At 37.3% G+C, this 24,209-nt stretch overlaps 2 protein-coding genes across 2 annotated transcripts; one reads left to right on the top strand and one right to left on the bottom strand.

Annotated features, from left to right (window-relative positions):
- Window positions 1–2,036: 2,036 nt before the first annotated feature.
- LOC105060375 (uncharacterized) lies at window positions 2,037–7,272 on the top strand. Its single transcript, XM_010944045.4, has 5 exons — window positions 2,037–2,174; window positions 2,658–2,861; window positions 2,960–3,041; window positions 6,114–6,202; window positions 6,794–7,272. Exons 2-5 carry the CDS (start codon window positions 2,682–2,684, stop codon window positions 7,013–7,015), a joined length of 573 nt encoding a protein of 190 aa, XP_010942347.1. The 5' UTR covers window positions 2,037–2,174; window positions 2,658–2,681; the 3' UTR covers window positions 7,016–7,272.
- A 1,849-nt stretch (window positions 7,273–9,121) lies between these two features.
- Window positions 9,122–20,559, bottom strand: LOC105060374 (uncharacterized). Its single transcript, XM_029260529.2, is given in 6 exon segments — window positions 9,122–9,495; window positions 9,605–10,928; window positions 13,542–13,770; window positions 13,995–14,520; window positions 14,523–14,565; window positions 19,035–20,559. Coding segments are annotated over 5 exon segments (3,330 nt in total). The 5' UTR covers window positions 20,274–20,559; the 3' UTR covers window positions 9,122–9,495; window positions 9,605–9,635.
- Between the last annotated feature and the right edge of the window lie 3,650 nt (window positions 20,560–24,209).

Consider the following 24,209-nt stretch of genomic DNA (forward strand, 5'->3'; position numbering starts at 1 on the left):
ATAATATATCATATTATATTAGGTTAATATCTTATATTAATATAACATAATATATTATTATATATAATAATATATTATATTATTATAATATAGTATAATAATATAGTATATTATATTATATAATATGATTATATATTATATTATATTATATTATTATGATAAATTTTAGATATATTAGGAATGAATTAAAAAATTATTTTTTTGATTGATGGAAAAATGATTTAGCCACTCCCTTGAGTAGAATAAAAATTATATGGGACAGGCACTATAAAATATCATATGGGGGGCCTTCATAGTATGCTACATTTCTCCTAATATCAATCTTAAAGAATAAGTCTAAAAGTCAAAGATTTTTTTTACTAACGGAGTTATCAATTTCATGATTAAGACATTCTCTTTCTTCCTCATTTTCAGCATATACGATATATAATTTATGATCATATGATGCACATTAAATATATAGCAAATGGTATATACTGTAAGCTTTTTTGATATACACCTAACAATGACTTAATATATACCTATATCTAAATTGATACATGATTTACCGAACTCAGTTTCATCAATATATGGTATATAATTTGTTGATACATACATTGTAAAATATTCATCTATCACTCCAATACACACCTTTGGATAAAGTGATATACAGTTTTCAAAATATAGTATTTATCAATACATGGTATATATGAGCAAATGATACACACTAAATAGCTTATCGATACATACTGTAAGTTTTTTAATACACACCCAGCAACAACTCAATACACACCTCGAGGTCTTTTCTCCTCTTCTAAATTCTTCTTCTTTTTTTAGATCTTTACATCTAAAAATTCATGAAAACTCTGTATTGTTTTACCTAGAAGTGTGTATTGAGACGTTGGATGAAATTTTGCTAGGTGTATATCAATTAACCATATACTGTATATTAATAAATACTAAGTTTGGTAAACTATGTATCAATTTATTTGTAGATATGTATTGGATATTATTAGGTGTGTATTAAAAAAATTACAGTATATATCAATAAGCCGTCTAGTGTGTATCATTTGCTCATATGTTGTATATTGATGAATACTATATTTTAAAAATTATATATCATTTTACATAAAGATATGTATTGAGATATTAGATAAATATTTTCAAGATGTGTATCAACTAATTATATACTATGTACTGATAAAACTGTATTCGATAAATTATATATTAATTTAGTTATATTGGTATTAAGTCGTTGCTAGATATCTATCAAAAAAACTTACAATATGTATTACCTAGCTATATATTTAGTATGTATCATATGGTCATGTAATATGTATCACTATTACTAAAAACGAGGAATAAGAGAATACTTAATCACGAGATTAATAACTCTGTTAATAAAATTTTTTAATTTTAGACTTATTCTTTAAGATTAATATTAAGAGAAACATTACATACTATGAAAGCCGCCCATATGATATTTTATAGTGTCGCCCCATATAATTTTTATTTCTTTATATGGGTAAGATTTTTTTATTTTATATATAAATATTACTATAGAAAAATAACTTATTCATCTATGAATAATTTTTTTAATTTTATATATAAATATTATTTATAAAAAATAATTTATTTATCTTAAAAAATATAAAAATATAGATAAATTAATTAATTTTTTAATCGACTAACTTAGAAAAGTCCTAAGAATATTCTTGCTAAAGCAATTAAAGCCGGACCCGCCGGCACACCCACCGAATAAACTGTGGGTCCCATTGGGTAGATGCGAACGGGAGGGCGAGATATGGGTGTTAAGGAATAAGTATTTGTCTTATCCTCCCATTTATTTAATTCCCGCTCATCCACTTCCAAAACGAATTCCCTTTCTCTCTGCCCCTTTCGATCTCACGATCTTGCCGGTGATTGGGCCTTGAAAAAAAAAAAAATCCTTGCATAGTCGATAATTAATCGAAAAGTTAACCTTTTTCCCTTTGTTTAGTCTCGCAAGTAACTAATTTAACTTAGTTTACTCTTCCGTGGTAGATGTGTCTCCTTCCACCTTTTAAACTAGGGTTAGGGTTTCTCATCCCCGTCCCCCTCATCTTCACTCCTATTCCCCTGATTCCCCTTTGCATCGCTGCGAGATCGGTCCTGGATCCCTGATTTCTCTGTACAGATTGGGGCTTTTGTTGGAGGTAAGGCTGATGTGGATGTAAAGATCAGTTATTCCCACCGATTTTCTCTGTTTTGCAGTGGATTTTATGTGTTTGTGGATATCTGAGCTCTTCTCTCCTTTTCTTGGGATAATTGCTTCCCTGGGATCTATTCTGGCGCTTTTTATTTTTTTTAAAAAAATCCATTTCTGGAACAGTATTCATCTTGTCCGCAGCATTCTCTTCCAGTTTCCCAATTTCCCTGTTTTTCTTTTTTTTTTTTGGTTTATCTTTCTATGAAATTATCCTTCTGGCTTGCGGAGCTCCGTCAAAAATTTTCCTTCTTTGCCCCCTGTTTCCATATGTTCTTGCGCAAGTAGTCGCAGATTAGTGATGTTCTGACTGAGAAAGATTCTACTTTTTTTCGGCTACATGATGTATTTTTATTTTTATTTTTTTTTCTTCGGTTTTTTGGTGTCCTGTCTATTTAATGTGTCCATGCAAATCTAATTCTGGGTACTGCAGAGAGAGAGAGCAACTTGATCGATCATGAGTAGATCGAGATCAAGCAGGGAGACATTTCAAGATCTTGAGTTAAGGCTTGGGCCTGCTTTTCTATCAAAGGGAGGTATGCTGGCTGCTAGTTGCTTAAGAGGTTGTCCCGACTTTGTAATGGTCAAGGATGATGAGGATTATGCGCCAATATATCCTGCTGTCTCTTCAGGAGAGGTACATGCACAAAACCAGATTGATCGTCTCCTTCACGATATGTATTGAATTTTTTGGCAGGTCCTTACTTCTGTTCATGTATGTTTGCTTTCCTTTAGACATTTAGGTCTTTCCCTTATTCAAGTCCATGGGCACCTGCAATCAAAGAAGAGGACTTAGAACTTCGGCTTGGAGTTGGAGGTGATTGAACAATCTTTTTTTGCCATAGTAGAATCATGTTTTATTTTCTGAATTCGTTCTTTTTCTTACTAACAAGTGTTCCTATTGTCTACAAAGCTGAAAAGGTATCCACTGTTTTATCAAATTTTCCATTATAGCGTAATATTCTCGAACATGATCAGTATGGACACAATCTTGTCTGCATAATGCAAACTCTTGCTGATCTACTATCATTTGGTGATGGTTGATAAGTGGAATTTGTATTCTCTTCACTATTCAGTGGAATTACTGAATAAGTGAATGTTTAATTGCTATGGATCTTGAGTAGTGCTATTATGAGATGATGGACATTCTAAATTCTTTGTTTGTACCAATAGCTGTACAAACATTAGGATGAGTATAAAAAGACCAATGGTTTTTTAGACTAGACCTGAGTTAGTTGTCTGTTATATTTTGTTGCATTCAGTAAATTTTGAGGTCTGTATATTCTCTTATGAAAAGTTGCAGGAGGCATGATTTTGCTAGAATGGGAACATCTGGATTTTATTAGGCAAAAGTGAAACAACTATTAGATTCTTTTCTCATGTTGGTGCAGAATATGTGGGATAACATCAAGATATGGTCTTCTCTGCACATGCATGGGATCTTTATGTCAAGCAATTGGTTATCAATCATTTTGTCCATTTTTTTTCATTTCTGAACAATTTTGAGATCATAGGATTCTTGCGGATAGTTGCAGCATTTCTGAGTGTGCCTAAATCCTTATTTTCTCAAACTGATTTGTTTGACCACCTTTACTTTGGACTTTTTCAAGAATTTGCTTGAAGCCAAATGTGAAGCCATTCAGGGAAGATAACAGGGCGTGCTTACATATGGATGGTTTTTACTACCCTTTTGGAGAGAATAGTTGAAATCTATATGATGATTTGTAGTAGGTACAATGTGCATGCTGTATGATGATGTACATAACATTGATCATGGACAAGACTTCTCCTTTGGTGCTTGCCTTTAAGCTCCAATGAGGTTGAAGTCATTAAGATGGAACTCGTGTCCAATCTCTGATGACGTTGAAGGCATTAGGAAGGAGCCATTTCCGTCATACTTGTAAAGGCACCAGCGAGATGGCTTACATGACTTGCCAAGGTTGTGGGCTGTGTAAGGAGTACCTAATTTTGTTTCATTCTGATCCTTTGGAGTGGGAAGTTGTAACTTTGTTTCATTTATCTTATAGTGTAAAATCAATAATGCGATAACTGATACCTGATAAGGATAAATGATAAACAATAAAGAAACACCTAATCTATCTTGTAGCTTCTAGTTCACAATAATGAGATCTTTTTTCCTTTCTTTTATTTTTTATATTAAAAAAACTCCATTTTATCCTTTCTCTTGTATTTGATACAACAACCCTTAAGAGTGACAATTTGGCTATTTTACAGGTTTTTGGTGGTTTTAGAGTGGTTAAAAATGTCGATCAGACTACAAGACCACAGTTTGTGCTTGTACTTAGTCACAATGATATCTCATAGTAAATGCATTCCAACTGTGACAATCAATGTGTGAAGTTACTTATGACAGTTACAATTCAATTTTTTTTGGATGAAAATGCTCTGAAACCAAATTCCTCTCCAACAGCAAAGATTGAATCAAAGATAAGACAACCAGCTTGGATTTCTTTAAGAATTGCAGTTAGGATTCATGAAAATTGAGGTGCTTGCATATCTTGGGAATTTAGTGGTGGTTGTAAAGGAGTACTTTTGGGGCCTGTTTGATTTGGAGAAAGTGGCAGGCCTGAAGTGGAGTCAGTAAGAATCACTTCTTCCTTGTATTTGGCTTGGCAGAGGTGGGAACCAAACTGCCAAAATTTAGCCTTTCTCCATGAAGAAGTGTGAACTGACTTTAAAGTCACTTCAGAAAGAGGATGCCTGCACTTGCGAGCATTTACATCCAACCATTCAGACCCTTACTAGAAGTTAGTGTAAATGGCATGGGGAATTTTTTATTGAGTATGACATCCACTTTGAAGGGCAGTTGCTATATGGTGTTTAAGCAGGAAACTACAATTATGAGCTGTATAGTTCTGTGGTCTGGTATTATTTGCCACTTGGATTGCGGAGGTTGTTTTAAAGTTCTAGGTGAGCTCTTGACATTGTTAGATAGAGGATTCTATGGTTCCATAGTGTGGTCTCCTGGTTGCATTATAGGTTATTATATTTGATCTTGAGGAGTTCTCGAGGTTACATGATGCTTTAAGGTGTGGTTCTCCTAAAAAAAGTGGCTGATGATAGAACTTTTATTTGAAGGGGTTGGATTTCTTTTCAAATTCCTTCTTGTTGTAGCTTTTTGCTTCCAAAAGATATGGCATGCTAGTCCTCCAAGAATTCCTTGTTTTCATTGGTCAAAGTTCTCTGTTACACTGCCTTTCTTTTTTTTTTTTCTTTTCTTTTTTTCTTAAAAGAAACCTATCTTTAATATTTGGCCTCTTTTTCTGCTTCCTAACATCTTTCCTTAAACCATTTAGCTTGGATTTAGGTTTTTTTTCCTGACTCTTATCAAGGCATCTTGGTTTCCTAAGATACCTTTTGGACTATTATTTGCTAACTTGACCAAAAGGTGGCTGCAAAAAGCTAAATTGTTGATGAGCAAAGCAACTATAAAGCTACTCTTTGCCAATTCTGGATTCTATTTTTTAGCCGGGGCAGGGTTTAGAGCTGTAGGAGATTTCTACTAAGACGTGCTTTCAGATACTGAGGCAAATAGGATAATTTAAGTATGCTGGAAAAACTTTGACTGGTAGTATCAAGAAGAGGTCTTTTTTTTTTTTTAGCCCGGGTAGGGGTTAGAGCTGTAGGAGATTTCTCCTAAGACATGCTTTCTGATACTGAGGCAACTATGATAATCTAAGTATGCTGGAAAATTCTTTGAAAGGTGGTATCAAGAAGAGGCTTACGAGGGTTCTTTTCTGTTTCATCTTCTATTTTTTCCACAGTTCTGTGTACTGCTTGTATATACTTGACTGCCTTCTCTTTGAACTGAGTTTGATGGGTATATTGATGCATACCAGTTTTTGTAATGCTTTTTGTGTTGCGGCAGCCTCTTATGGATATTCTGGGAATTCAAGTGGTGGTGCTAATACGTTAGAAGATAGATTCAGAAACCCCAATGCTTGGAAATCCAGCAAGGTATGCATCGATTTCACCTTTTCCTGCCTAGGGAATCATTTATTTCGGTAATAATACTTTTGAGTAATGGATTCAAGGAGGAAAAGGAACATGGCAAGAGGATCTTCTGTTAAGAGATCTATGCATTTATGCACATGTTTTACTAGTTTCTAGACTGGACTTCTCAACATTTTTGATACCAAAAACTCAGTTCGACTGGCGGACCATCAAGACTACTTATCGGATCTAAAAGTCATCAAACCTATTAGCAGCTGCTCTATGTGGATGCACATTTACAGTTTAACATAAAAACTACATGTATGCTTACATTATCAGTTATGTGCTTACCAGCAATGCTGGTACACTTTCTCTAAATTCTTTCTTTTTTTTACTAATCATGCTTTCTAAAATTTTCAAGAGTCACGGCCTTCTTGTTCCTCAGTTTCATGAATATGGATACTGGATGCCCCATTATTTTTTCAATCAGAACAACATTTCTTACTGACTATAGATTAATCTGATTTTATTAGCTGTTCAAATATCTGTTTATGTTTGTGGGTGCACATAAAGTTCATCACTTCATCTCATGTTAACGTGATTTGCTGTGGACAGGCATCAAGCAGCCAATACATGTCTGACTTCAAGGAAGTGAAGCTGAGATGTGCTATTTGTATGGACACCATGAAAGAGGAGACATCCACACTTTGTGGGCATGTATTTTGCAAAGCTTGCATCACTAATGCCATCCGAGTGCAGAAGAGATGCCCAACCTGCCGGGAGAAACTTTCCGTCAGCAATATTCACCGCATATACCTCCCAGGAGCAACTTCCTAGCAACGATCACATTCAAGTTTTCTCTGCCCTCTTTTGATCCTCTAACATCATCTGATGGTAAGCCACATTTAATGGGGGGAAATGTGGGCTATGACACCCTTAATAATATCATAGAAGGTTCTGGAACATTAGGGATTGTATCAGTGATTGTGAGACCTAATTATATGTTGTTTTTGTGGATGTTAAAGTTTTGGATATGTATGTAGGGATTCTTTGAACTCGAGTTATAAGTATATACCATGATCATTGAATGGTCTAAGTGAATTTAATTCTGGTCGAATGAAAGTGCATGGCTCTGTTTCACATTTCTATCACCACTACACAGTTTATCCTATTTCCCAGAATATCTAGATGCTAACTTACAGCTACTTTAAAGGACTGATTAAGGCCCCGCAGCTCAAGATGCAGGCATGAATCATCTATAGCGTTTACAGTGTTCGGAAGCTTGTAGGTGGTTTACACCTCAAGCTATTTAAGGGCTGCAGCTGATGCTCAAAATGTTGCAACTTGTTCCCGCTCCCCCACAAACACCAAACCCCGTCTCCCGTGCACCCCTTGGTGCCCTTCTCATGAAAACCACCTATGCAGCTGACCTAGCTCTCCATTGTTGTCGGTAATGCATTATGCAAGTTCATGATGAGAGAGATCATGATCCTCCAACGAACATGTGGCTCATAGCAGCTCTAGTGGTGCTTTGATTGATAGACCACCAGGCATGGTGAGAATAGAGGGGCATCACCCTTTTTTCTTCCTCCTACTGATTCATTTAGGAAAAAAAAAATCTTTTAAGTATCTTTCAAGAAAAAAATAAAAAAAAATAAAAAATTATAAAAATAAAAAATATATCTTTTGTTTTTATATAAATCATAAACTAATATAGTTCCTATTTATAATAGTAATGAGGTCTTTATACAATTCAAATTGAATAGTTTAATTCGAATAGAATTGGATTAAAAAAATAAATATAATTAATAAAAATAATAAAAAAATAAAAATCCTGCAAAAAATAGATTATAATTTCTATATCAATTTTACCACCTATCACTCCACTTAATTATTCACGAATTGAAAAAAATACTTGGTCAAAATCTCTTCTCCTAAGAAGAATTTCAATTTGATCAGCTTATTTAAGGACCCAAATGATGAAATTTAGATTCGATCGCTAAATGTATCTCACTTTAAAGAGCATAACACTATATCATGGATCTTGAAAAATTACAAGATTTAAAAAAAAAAAAATCAAAATCAAATACTATAAAATCAAATTATGATTTTTAAAAATTTCGCTCGTGACTCAGCTTTCAATATAGCAAATTTTGTTTCTAAATCCTATCTCTTCTTACTCTAGTAGCTAAAATGATCTACATCAAATCTAATATTACCCACCCCTTCCTTCTTTTTCTCCCTCTCATCCATCTCTCCCTCCCTCCACTCTATCCACCCCTTCCTTCTATTTCTCCCTCTCATCCATCTCTCCCTCCCTCCACTCCCTCTCAGTTTTCCTCCAAATAGGAAGGTTGAGCACCTATAACTCATCTACTTGAAACTCAAGTTGCATATTGAACGACAGAGATACAAACAGCCCCTAAATGCTAAGGAAACATATTTGATTGTCCTGGACCCTCATAAAACTACTTGCTCAATGGTAGAAACATTTTACATCAGTGGACTAGCAGCTTTTGGGTAGTTGACCACGGCAGTGGGGATTTCCAACAGAGGAACAGGCTCTAAAATTGTAGTGGTGCAAATATGGACTAAAACAATTAAAAAGAATATATATCAAAATTGTCCAAGCAAATCCAAAAACTTAAATTATTAATTTAACAAATGACCCTAGCCGCATAAGAAAAATTTTACATTATATAAGATATGGAGGGTGATCCTAAATTTTAACAAAATCTGCACCCCTGCTTCCTCAACCACCAGGAAAATCTGCTTTTGTTAATGGGTATACTGATCAGCTTCAACAAGTTAGGTTTCTAAATAATTCCTCTCTAGATCATCAAAACCTTTTCATTTTAGTGCAGGTTATGCCAGAAGCTGTCTAAGAAACATACTCCAAGTCTGCAGGTTATTAGTGATTCAAAATACTAGAAAGCAGAAATCTGTGAGAAATTGCAGTCTGTTTTTCTGGTGTGCCATATTCACTTAGACAAAAAGACTGCCAGTATAGAAAAATTGGTAAGCCACTTCAACTTGGGCTGTTATATAAGCAAAAGCATTAAACACCCCATTCTAATGCAGATCAAGTAAAGATGCGAAGCAGATCTTGGCTCAGTATATGGTTCTTAAGTTTACACGAAACCACACCTTCATCGAACAAAACAATTGATCTTTCACCTTTCTACCCAGCTTACTAGCTCCTTTGATGCCCATATGCTTGTTCATCAAGACAAATTCCCAGAGAAATTTGGCTCTCCTCACCAAGAAAAAGAAACTACAAAGTTTTGAGCTCCAAGATGTTAAAGTGTGGTTGTAACCTGTAAAGCAATGAACGGAAACAACCTCAGCAACTCAACCATATTTATTCGATGCAAAAGGAAAGAAAACTGAAACCCAAAAAAGTGTACCACTTTTTGCAGACCTAACCTGCTTCATATATATTTCATTCCTGCAATTCTTATCGCCTTGATATCAAGTACTGAGCAAGAGAATAAATAACGCCCAATAATCCTAGCACCCTCACTGTAACTATATCTGTTATTATGATTGATGGCAAATTAAGAGGCGCTGTCAGCAGTAGCATTGTGTCTGTTTGCTTCACATAGTCCCACATAAAGCGATTGAAGACAATGTGGTTTGGTAAGGTAAGAATAAGAAGGGCAGCATTCTTCACAGCAAAAAACCATCCAGCCCCACCAATCTCAAGTCCCCATCCAGAATTTCCATGCCAGACTTCCTCCCATATCCTGTACAAGGCAGTCAAGACTAAGTAGCCAGAGATGGCCATTGTCACCGGAAAATATCGTTGCCTGTCCCCGAAACCTGCAAATATATCGGAGTCCTGGTTGAGAAGCAACAGGATTGGTGCAAGGAAAAATATTGCACGATTAGAGCCGCCAGTAAGATGCATATTAAGTATCAGGCAGATGACAAAGCACAGAGCTGCAGAGACATTGCCCACTGCTGGCATCCAAGCAGCCTCAGCTGCCAACCTCTTGATTGTGAAGGATGGTGTCGCCGATGCCCTCCGTTGTTGGATGAGCCTAAGTTTTGGTGGGAAGCCAGGGTTCTGACCAGACTGACTTGGTGCAACACCTCTGTCAAGGGCTTTCTCATGTAACAACGATGCCAGCTCAAATTTGATCTCCAATGCAATCAGCATAAATATCATGGCATAGAGACCCAAAAGCGACATTCTTGCCCCTTCAACTGCCAGCATAGTAGTGAACTTAACTGCTTCTTCCCCTTCTTCAGTGCTCTTGGTTCTCAGCTGTCCTTCCAGCAAGTATGTCACTGGGAAGAGGGCTACTAGTAAAGCAAATACCCATGGCAAAACTCTTGTACTCGATGCGGATGGAAAATGTGTGAAGACTACAAAGACAGAAGCGCAGACAATGGTTGCAACAAGAAGGGGGTACAGAATTACTGCCTGGAAGAAGAATTCTGCACAAATATAGATGCCTAATGTCACTCCGACTCCAACTGCGTAAAATGTCCTCAACTCAACAATATACTTGACAGGAATGATGGAGGTGACAGCTGCTAATGTCAGTAAGATCGTTGCTATAAGCAACCATGATGGCCATGTAGGCTTAGAAGCCACAATACCATAAATTGAAATATCATCAGAAGAATTATGCGCTGCTTTTATCAAGTCTGACTGGAATGCCCATGATAGGGGAATAGGAGGCTGCATAAGGATAAATAGCAGACCCGTAGCCACCACGAGCACAAGGAATCTTTTTGCTGACTGTGCATAGAAGAGTAATATGAATGAAACCAACAATCAACTCTCAACTGGTATCTGTGCTAGAATAGCATGGTCTAGAACAAGAGTTGGGTGAAACACAACAACATAACGAGGTCCAATAGGACAATTAAATAACAACTCATCTATATAAAAAGAAACTAACATTTATTTATAACATCTTGTAGTTCTACAAAAAGGTTGACCCTTTCTGCTTGTACATAATTGCAACATGTTATTTCACTATGCATTAAAGGAAAATTATTGAGTATGGAATACACAGACAAAATTTTATCAGGAAACTCATTCACATCTACTCACTTTTCTCGGTGATTTAGAAATGCTAATAAAGGACAGTGGTACCCATAGTTCATCCATGGTGATTCAGTATCATGATGGTGATTAAATGGTTAAAAATGAAAAAAAAAAAAAATCTAATCATAGAAGTTTAAGAAAATACATGCATCAAGCATATACCCTTTTTTTTTTTTTTCAAATAGAAGCTCACACTCTCAAACTTGCTGTCTTAGCTAACTAGATCCTAATATTAATGTAGGACAAAGTAGAGGCAGGCATAGAGTAATGTAACAGGGTTTGTTAAAAGGCTGGAACAATATGATTTGCCAGAAAATTAAATCAGGCCTGAATTTCAATAAAAGAAGCTGGGAAGGAGGCTTTCTCATAGAAAATAAGTGATGGATGATCAGGGTCTCTCTTGAGAATCAAGAAGCTAGATGTCAGATCAAGAATCACAAGGAGTTTCATGAATGAATAAAGAAGAATTTAGGTTTGCTGAAATTTTGATATTAGACTGGAGTTCTTCATTTTAATTGGACTGCAGAATTGAAAGAACAGTCAAAATAATCAATTAAAAAGGATGAAAAGATATTAGGGACTGGGAATAAGTGATTGTTGTAATGATAGTATTTATATCAAAAAGTATATACTCTCATTTAAAAGGATGAAAAGATATCAGGATGATATCCTTATCAAAAAGTATTTACTCTCATTTCTTGTTGTCAGTCAATTATATATTACCTTCAGTATTCAGGTGTTCACAAAAGAAGCTTTAGCTTGTGGCTTTTTCTGTCACAGTGGCTCATAGGTCACCGGTTGTGGAGATCCAAAAACAATCTGGTCTCCTCCAGTCTTGGAGCTGTATTCTAACCATCTCTAGGTTTCCATATGCATAGGTAAATATTTATACAGCTGTTGCACGATTTGGTTTATGCCCATAACTGAAGGACCCTGAGGTCAGGATCATCATTAAGTTGATGTAATTCTGCCAAGGGACTTCCGGTTTTAGATCTCTACAGTCTAAAGGTGTTATAAGGATCAAACTAAGCTTGTCATTCTGTTTGGATGCAGATCGCTGACCTAGATAAGTGCTACTGAGAAATCATCAAGAGAATTGATATAACTATGCAGCTCCAGTTAATGGACTGCACACATATAATTTTTCAATGTGAGAATATCCTTAGGGAATACATTTGACGGACCTTGTATCCATTTGTCAAAGTCTGGATTGAAATGATAGACAAAATAAACTTCTACAATCAGCTTGGCAGGATAGCAGAAAATTTGATGTCATTAAAGGGTATCCTTATAAGGGTATAATCACAGTACCCCATATCAATTGGTACCAGTGCATATGGACCAATACAAGCACCGAACCAATAAATGGTACAAGGAGCATACCGAGTGTCGGTATGCCGAACTGATCCCTGTATCAAGCTTCCTGACACTGTACCAAGATGATATTGATATAGGGTCTAGCATCGAGATGGCGTACCTCGTAAGATAATCCTTCCTTTGACAATGAGCAAAATCCAAAGTTTGGATAACAAATAACATCATTACAACAAGATCAAAAAAAAATTTGATGCTGCGTACAGGAGTTCTAAGCCAAGATGCCCCATATTGTGGCCAAGCACAAGAATGCAAGGTTGAATAATTCATATCCAAAATTCCAAAAATATTCTAAATATTCAAAGCCATGCAATCTAGTAGCAGTGTTAAATATGGAATTTCATATTAAATTTGACTATTATAATCAAAAAAGTATTCAAAAAGTTATAGGTTTGATAAGACGGCTCTAGAACAGTTAGGATCATGTGCATGAAATAAATAGGTGTCTTCAATGTTTATGCATTACAGAATTCTGAGTTTTGGCAAGTTTTAATACATAAAATATTAAATGAAGTTCTTTCCATTATCTGCAGCTGGATGAATAGTTCATGGAATGAGCATTAGATTTCAAGAAGATCACCATTGAGAAGATTACGATTGGCTCACAACCTGATGTCAGTCCTTGCAATTGATATTGAGATCCTGGACAAGTGAACTTTGGGAAAATGTAATGTTTGTTTTGAAACAAGTTGGCAGGTACCCAAACCAACCTATGTAGTTTAAACTAATGCAAACCATAATTGGATTATGGCAGTCCTTTCAGAAAACCATGTCCTCCCATATCCATATACCTATCTCTATCTCATTCTTAATATTGTTTTCCACATGTCAATACTCTAACAAAATGTTACCAGTAAAAATACTAAATTTATAATAATTCAACTTTCAACACCTAATAGTAAACTGAAGAACCTGAGTTGCAAATACCTGGACATGGGAAAAGTGAAGAGCAACAATTGGTATGCATGCGATTCCTGTTAACAAAATATAGGAACCCAAAAGCAAACCATCTGATGGAGGCCTTCCATTCCACCATTGAAGAGCTTCAAAGATTGTTTCCCTGCACAACCAGGCAGACAGAGCTACGATACATGCATGAGCATAGCCTTGCCAGACTTTCATTTTTGAAGCTCCTTTTGACCTGTCTCTGAAAAAACTCAACCAGAAAAAAAAAAAAAAAAAAAAAAAAAAACTAAGTTCATAGGAATGCAATGACTGCATGACAAGCATTTAAAGGCAAATAAATATAGAAGTGAAGCAATAAGCAAAGTAACCTAAAAATATTTAAGGAAAATCAACATGACATGAAACTAAAATAGAGTATTGATGATCCTGTGAACAAAACATGAGGACAAAGAAAAGAGATGGTTTGCAACATACTTGTAAAGAAGCACTGGTGGGGAAATAGCCAAAAGAAGAACGGATGACACCCACAGAACTGACTTTGATGTAATAAATAGCATTGCTAGCTTTGAAGAATATAGACAAGTCAGCATCCAGACAGCTTTTGGTCCAATCCGATGATCCACAGACAACCTCCTCACTAGAGCCCAGCCCAAAAATGTTGTTGTCAAAACCATGTAACTTGGATACATCACTTCTTCATCAAATCCAAAATAATATATCGTGGTATGATTGAAGAAGCGATCCTCTATGTAACACAACAACAATGCATGACTAATAAGTCCAAGCTCAGTCAAAAAGCGGAGTCTTGATGGAAGAAGTGCCAACCCAGGAACAACCATCGCCATCAATACACTTGCGACTATCAACTTGCAGAAGGATTTCAAAGGCATGCCAGCAATCCAGATATTGAGATCCCAGTAGTTATGCACAACAAACCATAGAACCATCAAGCTTGCTAATGTCACAAAGGCAAAGTATGACGACAAGCTTTTCTTCGTAAGAATCGAGCTAGATAGAAGCCGGAAATCAATGGAAGAGGGATGAACTGAAGAAACAGTAATGCATAATATCAGTAGTTTGACATGACATTAAATGCAGTTATAAAATAGCCATAATCTTAAAGGAAAGAAGTTGGACTCTGACTTTACAGTGTATTTATATATGTATGTATATGCAGAAGTGAATGTCCCGGAAGCGATGTCATGTTGTCATGAACGCGCCCCCCCCCCCCCCCCCCGGGACAAAAAAAAGAAAAAAAAAAAACTGCAATTATGCTAACTGCATATATCAATTTAAAGTAGACATGAGAATTAGCTTTTGGCAATGGGAAACCATCGCTGCAAATGTTCAATTTGTAATCACATCAGAGTGAACATTTTATAGTTTTGGTCATCAATCAAATCAATCTTGGTTTGAGAAAAGATGTATGAAATATCATTCACTATTTTGTGATTTTCTTGAATCTGTAAAAACGTAATAATTAGATAGTCAGATTTCTACTACTTACAATTATCTTGTACATATGCTTCTTGGGTACTTCCATTCAACAAGACCTGCTTATCTGCACTTGCACTTACATTTGCATTGCCACTATTGAATCCCTACTTGCTTTCTGTCTCCTTTTCTTTTTTCTTCTTTTTTTTCACAGAGGGGAGAGGTGGGGGGGGCATAGCTTTCTCTTGTTCTTTCCTTACAAAATCAGTTGACTGTGCAAAACTAGTAGACAAGCAGCTCACCATACATCAGCATCATCTCATCTTATCCCAAAATGTTCCATATTAGAAATGCTCATGAACCAAGCTCAAACCAAGCCCAACCATAGCTTAGACTCAACTTGGTTCAGCCTGGATTCGAATTTCTAGGTCACGCTCTGGCCAGGTAACAAAACTCAAGCTTAAACCTGGTGTGAAAATCTTGTTCAGGACATGCTAAGGGACATTGGTCATAATCAAAACAAACATAGAGCAAGCCAAGGCCACAGAAAGACACATGAAGGTGGTTGAAGCCATACTTGCAAGTAGTAGGTCATCTTGTAGTTGGAGAGACAGATGGACAGTTGCTCATGACATTGTAGCATTTATGGAGGATGAAGAGGTCTAAGCAGAGGGGAGAGGGAAGGAAGGAGAAGAGGAACTTGACAGATAGGAGAGTAGGCAGTGAAGGCAAGAGTTAGGATTCTATTGTATATCTTATGTAATATTTCATACATTGTATTTAATTAATGTTTTATATATATTCGTTTATTCATGCAATAGACATTTGGTGTTTCATATTGGACTTCATTGAACCACATTCAGTGCATTTCCAGTGCAAATTTATTTTGGGGTGAAAAATATGATCATAAGATCCATATCACTCGGACCCGGCCCAACATGATTATCGACTAGTTAATCAGCCTTGGGCAGAATAGTACCAATACTGCCCATTACCAATCATATTGCTTATAAACTGCCAGATTAACAGTCCTTATTCACAAACCCATTGCGGTTGCCAATACCCCCCAGCTCCCACGAAACTGTAGCCCTCTTCCCTTGCAATAACTTAACAAATCTCCTTCCAAATAAGTGCAGCACATTCATCTTATATCTTAACCATCTCTTTCCAAAATTTGCTATAAAATATTCAGAAACATGCAATCATCTCATCTCTTTGAAGGCCAATAAGCTTCATTCCACCAAACCAAGTTAACCTTCACTAGCTCCAAATTCTCCTTGTAAAAACCCTATAAATTAATTCCTCTCTATTCCATAGCTGGCATTATAGTTTCCAAAATCGATCAAACATAAAGAGAGGCAAGTGAAATGCCAAGCAAGTAAACTTCCTGCAACCTTGTCAATGACTAGGCAAACCACACTTCATTTACTTACCACATCAGGCTACAATACCTAAGCAAAGATTTCCTAAGTTCACACTAAACTCTCCAAAGAGAGCCTAATGTTCCAAGTCTTCCCTATTCATGACAATAACAACTTTTTCTTCAAAGATTTCACAATTCTTATTTTCTAGCATGGAGCACCACAAAAATAGGATCATTCATGAAAAGCAAAAATATTGGAAATAGTTGTGGCTACTCAACAGCCTTGCATCACTTTAGAGGCACAGAATACTAAGGTCATTTCTTAAGGAATTTTAAACAAGCAAATTTTATATGAAGGTTTCAATCACAAGCCCAATGGTATACATCTATAGATTAAGTACCTTAGGTTGTAGATTGTGTTCCTTTTTCTTTTTCTTTTTTTTTTTCACTGTATTTTTTTATTAAGTGATGCATGCCTCATTACTATTGCTACAGTTGGACCTTTTCTTTTAGTAAATATAGACAAATTGGGATCTCATCCCAATCGAGAGAAGATACAGATCAACATGATTGGCTATGGTGTTTATAAAATGCCACTGTTTCTTGTAATTTTAGGATCTGAGTACTGGGCAAAAGTTCACATTAGCTTTTAAGGATAAAACAAGACAGGTTCCACGTAATAATCTTCTATCTTCTACTTGATGCACATTCACACTTTATCTTCATGTTGACTAAATAAAAAACTACTTTACATCAGATAACATAATTTTATATAGACAATTTGTTGGCACTTAGAGCTTGTAATGTATGTCATAGCATTTCTTCACAACTCTTACACATGCAACTTCAATCAATCTGAAATCCAAAAACTCCTATTGCTAGAAATTTGATGTCTGTCAAAAGGTTCATTTTGACAACTTATGTCATAGCATTTCTTCACAACTCTTACACATGCAACTTCAATCAATCTAAAACCCAAAAACTCCTATTGCTAGAAATTTGATGGCTGTCAAAAGGTTCATTTTGACCACTTTACTTCTCTCTTGTCTTAATGACTTTTGTGTGAATCATTGAAACATTTAGGCTTCTTACCACTACTCAATGGATTTTGGGTATCTTAGTCACTTAAAGAATATCATCCCATCCAGACAATTTAAAAATCTCCACTTCAAGATGTTGTGTGTAAAATATGATGACTAAAGCTGATCAGAGAACATTGACAGCATACGATGCTAGCAGCACACGTCTTTAAGCAATGAGCACATATAACTTTCCTTCTAAGGTCTTAGGCAAAACCTATTCTGCGGCTTGTTTTGATTTCAGCTGAAAGAAATGTTATTATGCTGAAAAGTATCCAAAAACCAAAATGAACCTATTAACTTGTCATATTGAACTTGGATAACTAATGGTCCCAACACAATAACATGAAGCAAATTGAACACAATAAAAACTTATATAACTCGTGAACAGTCAAATATAATCCATATTATACTCCCTTGTACTTATTTCACTTCAGAGATGTTTTGGTGAGAGACAAACACAATGACAATGTTCAATACTCAATCAAAAGTACATTTATCAATTCTTTGAAAATCCTCAAATCCAACATATGGTTAGGGCAGCAACTATCTAGCACCTTAATGGCCTTAAGGTCTCTTTATTTCCTGTTTCAAAGTTTATCATGACGAGGGAGGATAAGAGAGATTAAAGATGCAACTCCACTCCCCCTTCCCTCCTTTCTTGCATGACCTAACAAGCTGCTGACCACCACCATTACACTCCAAAGCCCATAGCCTCTTCCCCTCTCCCAAAAAAAAAAAAAAGCCACACACTTGTCTCGCAGTGTGTCATTGCATAATTATTAAGTAATAACAATATGTACAAGTTCATATAGTAGGTAAATAGAGTACATAACATGCTTTTATTAGGATGATGATGTACATACTTCCATTCTCTCTAACATTTGCTCATATATTTCATAGATAGACACGGCAAAAAAGATCAATCAGGAGGTGAACTTGTGAAAATTATCTAAAAACCCTTTGATATTACAAGTCAGATATGCTGGTCAAAAGGCCAAATGGTTTTGAGGTCCTCTCTATTCTAAAGGTTTCAGGGCTATCCGTAAATAAGAGGCTACGGAAGGTTTGAAATGCAGCTGTCTTCAACACCTCCCCTTCCCCACACCCCCCCCCCCCACCTTTTTTTTCCTGCAAAACACCTCGATGCTCCATCTATCCAACAAGGTCATGACAACCTCTCTCTCTTTCTCTCTCTCTCTGACCCTTCCTATTCATCATGCAGTATGTCAACCACTAATTTATGCCATTGGTGGTTCTCCCTTGGGCTCCCACTCATTTCATGGTATCATGCCACTGCTCTCTCCACCACCATGCCCCTTCCCATGCACCACATCATATGAGGGGGTACATTTGCATTTGAAACATGTCAAAAGCCTCTACAACTCTGAACCTATATTGTTGTACCTTTGAATTGTTCAAAAGATGCACAAGAATCATTGGTGAAATCTAAGTAGTCTCTTTCTGTAGCAGACAAAGTCATCTACACCTTTTTTAATTCTAGCACTTAATGTTGTATTATTTTGTTCTTTCCAATTTCTTGCAAACTAGGTCACAGTTCAGACTAATTTTCAGAATCAGACGATCATAAGAAGAAAAGAAATTAGAGATAAAAATATCAAGCAGTCCAGAGCATACCAATATTGGGAAGCCAATAACTACAGCACCGGCTCCGCTAACAAGAATGGACATGGCAGTGAAGGCCGCTGAACTGAAAGCATCCCCGACCATACCGACAGCATAAGCTCCGACAGAAGATGCCCCTCCAAGCATCGCCACCGTCACAAGAAGATAGTTCAAGGGGGGCGGAGCATGCAAGTACCTCCCGAACGAATGGAAGACAACCCTGACCTCGAGGCAGATCACCACCACCACCATCGCAACTGCTCCATTGACGACCCGGATCTTGTGCATCTGGTGCGCGTCCCTTGTAACCCACCACAGCGCCCCCCTCGTGGACGCGTACAGCTGGAACAAGAAGGGGATGAAGAAGAGGAGCAGGATATCGCAGACGGATGAGAAGGACGAGAAGATGGTGGAGTGGTGGGAGCCGATGCGGAAAAGGAGGGGGACGAAGAGGAGGTAGAGGGTGTGGAGGCAGCTCTCTAGGGGACCAAGGATATGGGAATCCACGGCGGCGGCGGGGTCTTGCTTGCCGGAGCGGAAGGAGGAGGGGTGGGGGAGGCAGAAGAGCCAGTAGAAGACGCAGGAGAAGGCCATGAAGTGGTAGGCGGCGTTGGCCATGCCAAGAGCGGAGACGACGGCCCAGGTGAAGAGGGCGGGGACGGCGACGGGGATGCAGGCGAAGAGGAGGCGCTCGAGGGCGAGGACGACGGAGGGGTTCTCAATCTGGATCCATCGGAATTGGAGGGAGGCCCAGACGCCCACAAGGAACGTGGTCTCGGCGGAGACAAGGAGGGCGAGGGCGGTGAGGGGGAGGGAGGAAATGGCGGAGTGGAGGGAGGCGGAGAAGAAGAAGGCAAGCTGGGCGGCGACGAGGGAGAACCAGACAGCGAAGAAGGCGCCAGACTTTAGGCGGAGGGAGTCCAGAAGGTAGGCTAGGAGGAGGCCGGCAGCGAGGACGGAGAGGACGGGGGCTCCACCAAGGTCAAGGAGGAAGGCGGCAGCAGGGGCGAGGGCGAGGGCGACGCGGGCGTTGTGGGCGAAGGAGGGAGGGGAGTGGAGGCGGTTCTTGGAGGCGGAGGCCGAGGAGGTGGAGGAGGAGGAGGAGGGAGAGGGGCGGATGGGTGTGGGGTTGGGGCTGGGGCTCCTGTGGTCGGCGGCGGCGGGGGGAGAGGAGAAGGTGGGGAAGGCGGGGGCGCTTGCAGAGGAGGATATGAAGGCGCGGTGACGGGCGAAGGGCTCGTCGGACATCATCCTGGCCGTCAGCGAGAGGGGGGTTTAGGGGTTTAAAATTAGGGTTATGGTTTGAGTTAGCGTTCCGAGGAAGAGGAGGCGGCGGTGCCGACAGAGGCGGAGCGCATCGTTCGGCGATTCGATTCGAGGGTGGCGGAGATCGGGATGGAGACTTTCCGGGATCTAGGGAGAGGGGAGAAGAAAGAGGGGACGGCGGAGAAATTGGTCTAAATGCGCAAACCCTTTGCCGGATTTCTGTTTTCTTGCGTCACGGGAACGATCCGAGTTGGGTTTGGACCAGTGGGCCGCGCATTTGAAGTGGGATGGAAGCCGACGGTGAGAATTTAGTGAGGGCGGAAATGAAATGGATGTTATCCCTCCAAATTTATTTTTTTTTGTATCCGATCAATATAAATATTATTAAAAATTTTAAAATTTAATTAATATTAATATTAATATTAATATTTATTAAAAAATAAATATGAATATGAATAAACAACTATCCGATTCATATCCAAATAACCGAATCTATATGTATTTTTATATAATTTTATATATCACTTATTAATTTTTTTAAAAAATAAATAATATATAAATATATTATTAATTTGATTTATCATATATTTAATAATATCTTTGATTCTATAATTATAAAATTTAATTATATAAGTTATATCCGTAATTATATCCATACTTCCAGTATCTAAATTATATCCGTATCCATTTAAAATAAATATGAATATAAATATTTTCATCCGAGTAATATCTATATTCTTATTTATATTCGTCAGATAAAATAAATATGGATATGGATATATTTGTATTTAACCCATATTTGATCTGATTTCAGCTTTAGAATTTAGAACTGGTGTTCTTAAGTCAAGGATAAGGTTGGAATAAAGCCTGAAATAATAAACAATTCTATTTTTCTATTTAAAAAAAAAATTCTATCATGATAATTAATAATCAGAGTGATGTGGTGCGTATGAATTTGTCTAGTGCATGGCCCATGTTGCTATCCATCTGCATCCGAGTTTCCCCTTGGACGTCTCAGCCCGATCTCTCTGATCGGGCATGGATGGTAGGCCGGACAAAGAAAAAGTACTCAACTCCTGGGATGACTTTCCTCCTAGCTCAACTTTATAATCTTGAATGCTAACATGTGTTAAATTAGTACTCAACTCGTGCATTGCAAGAATTTAATTGATAATAATGATAATATTTTATATTAAAAATTATTTTCATCAATTAAAATAATGATGAGATCAAAAGGGTCTCTGAAAATTCTTCTTTCCAAAGATAGCCTTCCAAAATACTGAAGATTGTTGCATTTGGTAAATGCCTGTCATCCAACATCTCCATGCAGTACTCAATAGAATCCTCCAATTTTCTCCTTTTACATAAGCCCTGAATCAGAACTGCATAGTTAAAAGGATTCGACATAACTCATTTTTTTGCATCTTTTCTGAAAATCCTCTTTGCATCATCAAACTTTGCTATCTTATAGAAGCCTTCACTATAAAAAAATAAGGCATCAACGATGACCATTAGTGATGACGTTTTAACCGTCACTAATAAAGGATATTAGCGATGGCATTATCAATAGCAACAATTTCATCGCTAACAATTTTTTTACCGATGGCTATTAGAGATAATATTTTTACCATCTTTAATAATAATTTTTATCAATAAAAAATAGCGACTAAAAATAAGCCATCCTAAAAAAATATATTTATTAAATTTATTAGTGATAGCGATAAGGATATTAGAGACAACGTAGCTGTCGCTAACAATCATTAGCGACGGCACTATTACTGACGGATTTAGCCATCTCAAAAAAGAAATTTTTTTATTTATTAAACTTATTAGCGATGGTAAAAAAATATTAATGACAAAATGAGCCGTCGCTAATGATTAAGTGACGGCAAAAAGAGTATTAGCGATAAAATGAGCCGTCGCTAATGTTAGCGATAGAAATTATCATCATAAAAAGTAAAAAAAAATATTTATTAAATTTATTAATGATGGTAAATAATTATTTTTATCATTTATTATCTAAATAATTATCGTTAGAGTATTATCGTAAAAGAGTACCTCGATCCGATAGTCTTAGTTATGTCGATCAATAAAATTTAATTTCGATGATCACGAATGATCGTATGATGATCTGATAGATAGAGACCATCGATGGATCCAAAAATTTACAATGATGATCTTGGTGATATTTATAACATAATATCAAAATTTTACTTTAATCGGATATCATTATCATAGTCAATTTAGTACGAGATGATTTCGATCGTTAAATAAAAAATAAATAATCAAAAGACCAAATGGCATCTGATTAAAGTCATTTTTTAGATAAATAATCTTTGTTACTACTTTAATCATTTGTATGGTAGTGATCATAAAATCCAAACTATACGTATATGAACTATCCATATTAAGCAGATCTTACAAAAGCACAAATATAAATTACTTAAGAACTTTAAGAATGAGTATCAAGAGATATATAGTTTTGGATCGTTCATATATGCATAATTTAAATTTTATGATCACTACCAGATAAACGATCAAAGTAGTAGCAAAGATCATTTATCTAAAAAATCATCTTATAATCGGACGTCGTTTGGCCTTTTGATCACTCATTTTTTATTTAACGACTCAAATCATCTCTGGCTAAATTGATCATGATAATGATGTCCGACTGAAGTAAAATTTTGATAGTATGCTACAAATATCATCAAAATATTGTTATAAATTTTTGGATCCATTAGTGATCTCTATCTATCAGATCATTATGCGGTTGTTTGTGACCGTCGAAATCAATTTTTAACGATCGACATACCTAGGGCTATCGGATTGAGGTGGTCTTTTGTGACAATACTCTAATGATAATTATATAGATAATAAATAATGAATATAAATTTTAAATTTAAAAATTAATAGTTTATTAAAATATTAATAGTTTTTTAAAATGTTAAAGTTATTAGCGACGGTTTTTTTGTTGTCTCTAATATATAGTATTAGCGATGGAAGATGACTATTAACTATAGCTTTTATCATTGCTACTAAATTCAAAATTTTAAAAAAAAATTTCAGTTATAATTATAATTAAACTACTAGCAATGGCTCTCTATTTTTAGCGACTGAATTTGTTGTTGCTAATAGTTTTACCGATGGTGTTAGTGATGGCTCTTTGCCATCGCTAATAATTTTGAATAAAAATTATTTAGAAAATTATGAAAAAATATTTTTATCCTTGATAAAAGTATTAGCGACGGCTATCCATTTTTAACGATGGATTTTGCCATCGCTCATAGTTTTACCGACGGCATTAGCGACGGCAACTTGCCATCGCTAATACTCTATCACACATACCCAAGCGCAGGTGGAAAAAAATTTTTCTCGCATGCTCCTCATCTCTCTCCTCCTCCCTCCCCTCGCCCGCACCCCAACCCCCCTCAACCCCTCTCGCTGATGCCCAATCCCCCCTTCCCTCCTCTTCCCTCATCCTCTCCTCTCGCTGATGCCCAAACGCCCCATCCTCTCATCAGTGACTACCTCTCATCGGCGCCCAAATGCCCCGTCCCTCCTACCCCATCCCTCCAGCATCCCACGGCCCTGAGCCCACATCCCTCCATGCCTGCGGCCGTCCCGACCCCACCGGCCCCGACATCACCGGCCCGACCCCACAGCCTCGAGCTCGCATCCCTCCATGCCCGCAGCCGCCCCGACCTCATCGGCCTGACCCCACGGACCCAAGCCTGCATCCCTCCATGCTTGTGGCCACCACGACCCCACCGGCCCCGACGTCGCCGGCCTGACTTGCGGCCCCTGCACCACAACCCCCAGCCTGGGGCCCCACCCCATTGGTCTGAACCCATAGCCCCGACCCGCACTGCCTTCCCATGGCCCCATCCCTGCACCCTCATCTCTGCGACCGCATCCTCGAGC

The sequence above is a fragment of the Elaeis guineensis genome, chromosome 1, assembly GCF_000442705.2.
Source record: "Elaeis guineensis isolate ETL-2024a chromosome 1, EG11, whole genome shotgun sequence".
Taxonomy (NCBI): Eukaryota; Viridiplantae; Streptophyta; class Magnoliopsida; order Arecales; family Arecaceae; genus Elaeis; species Elaeis guineensis.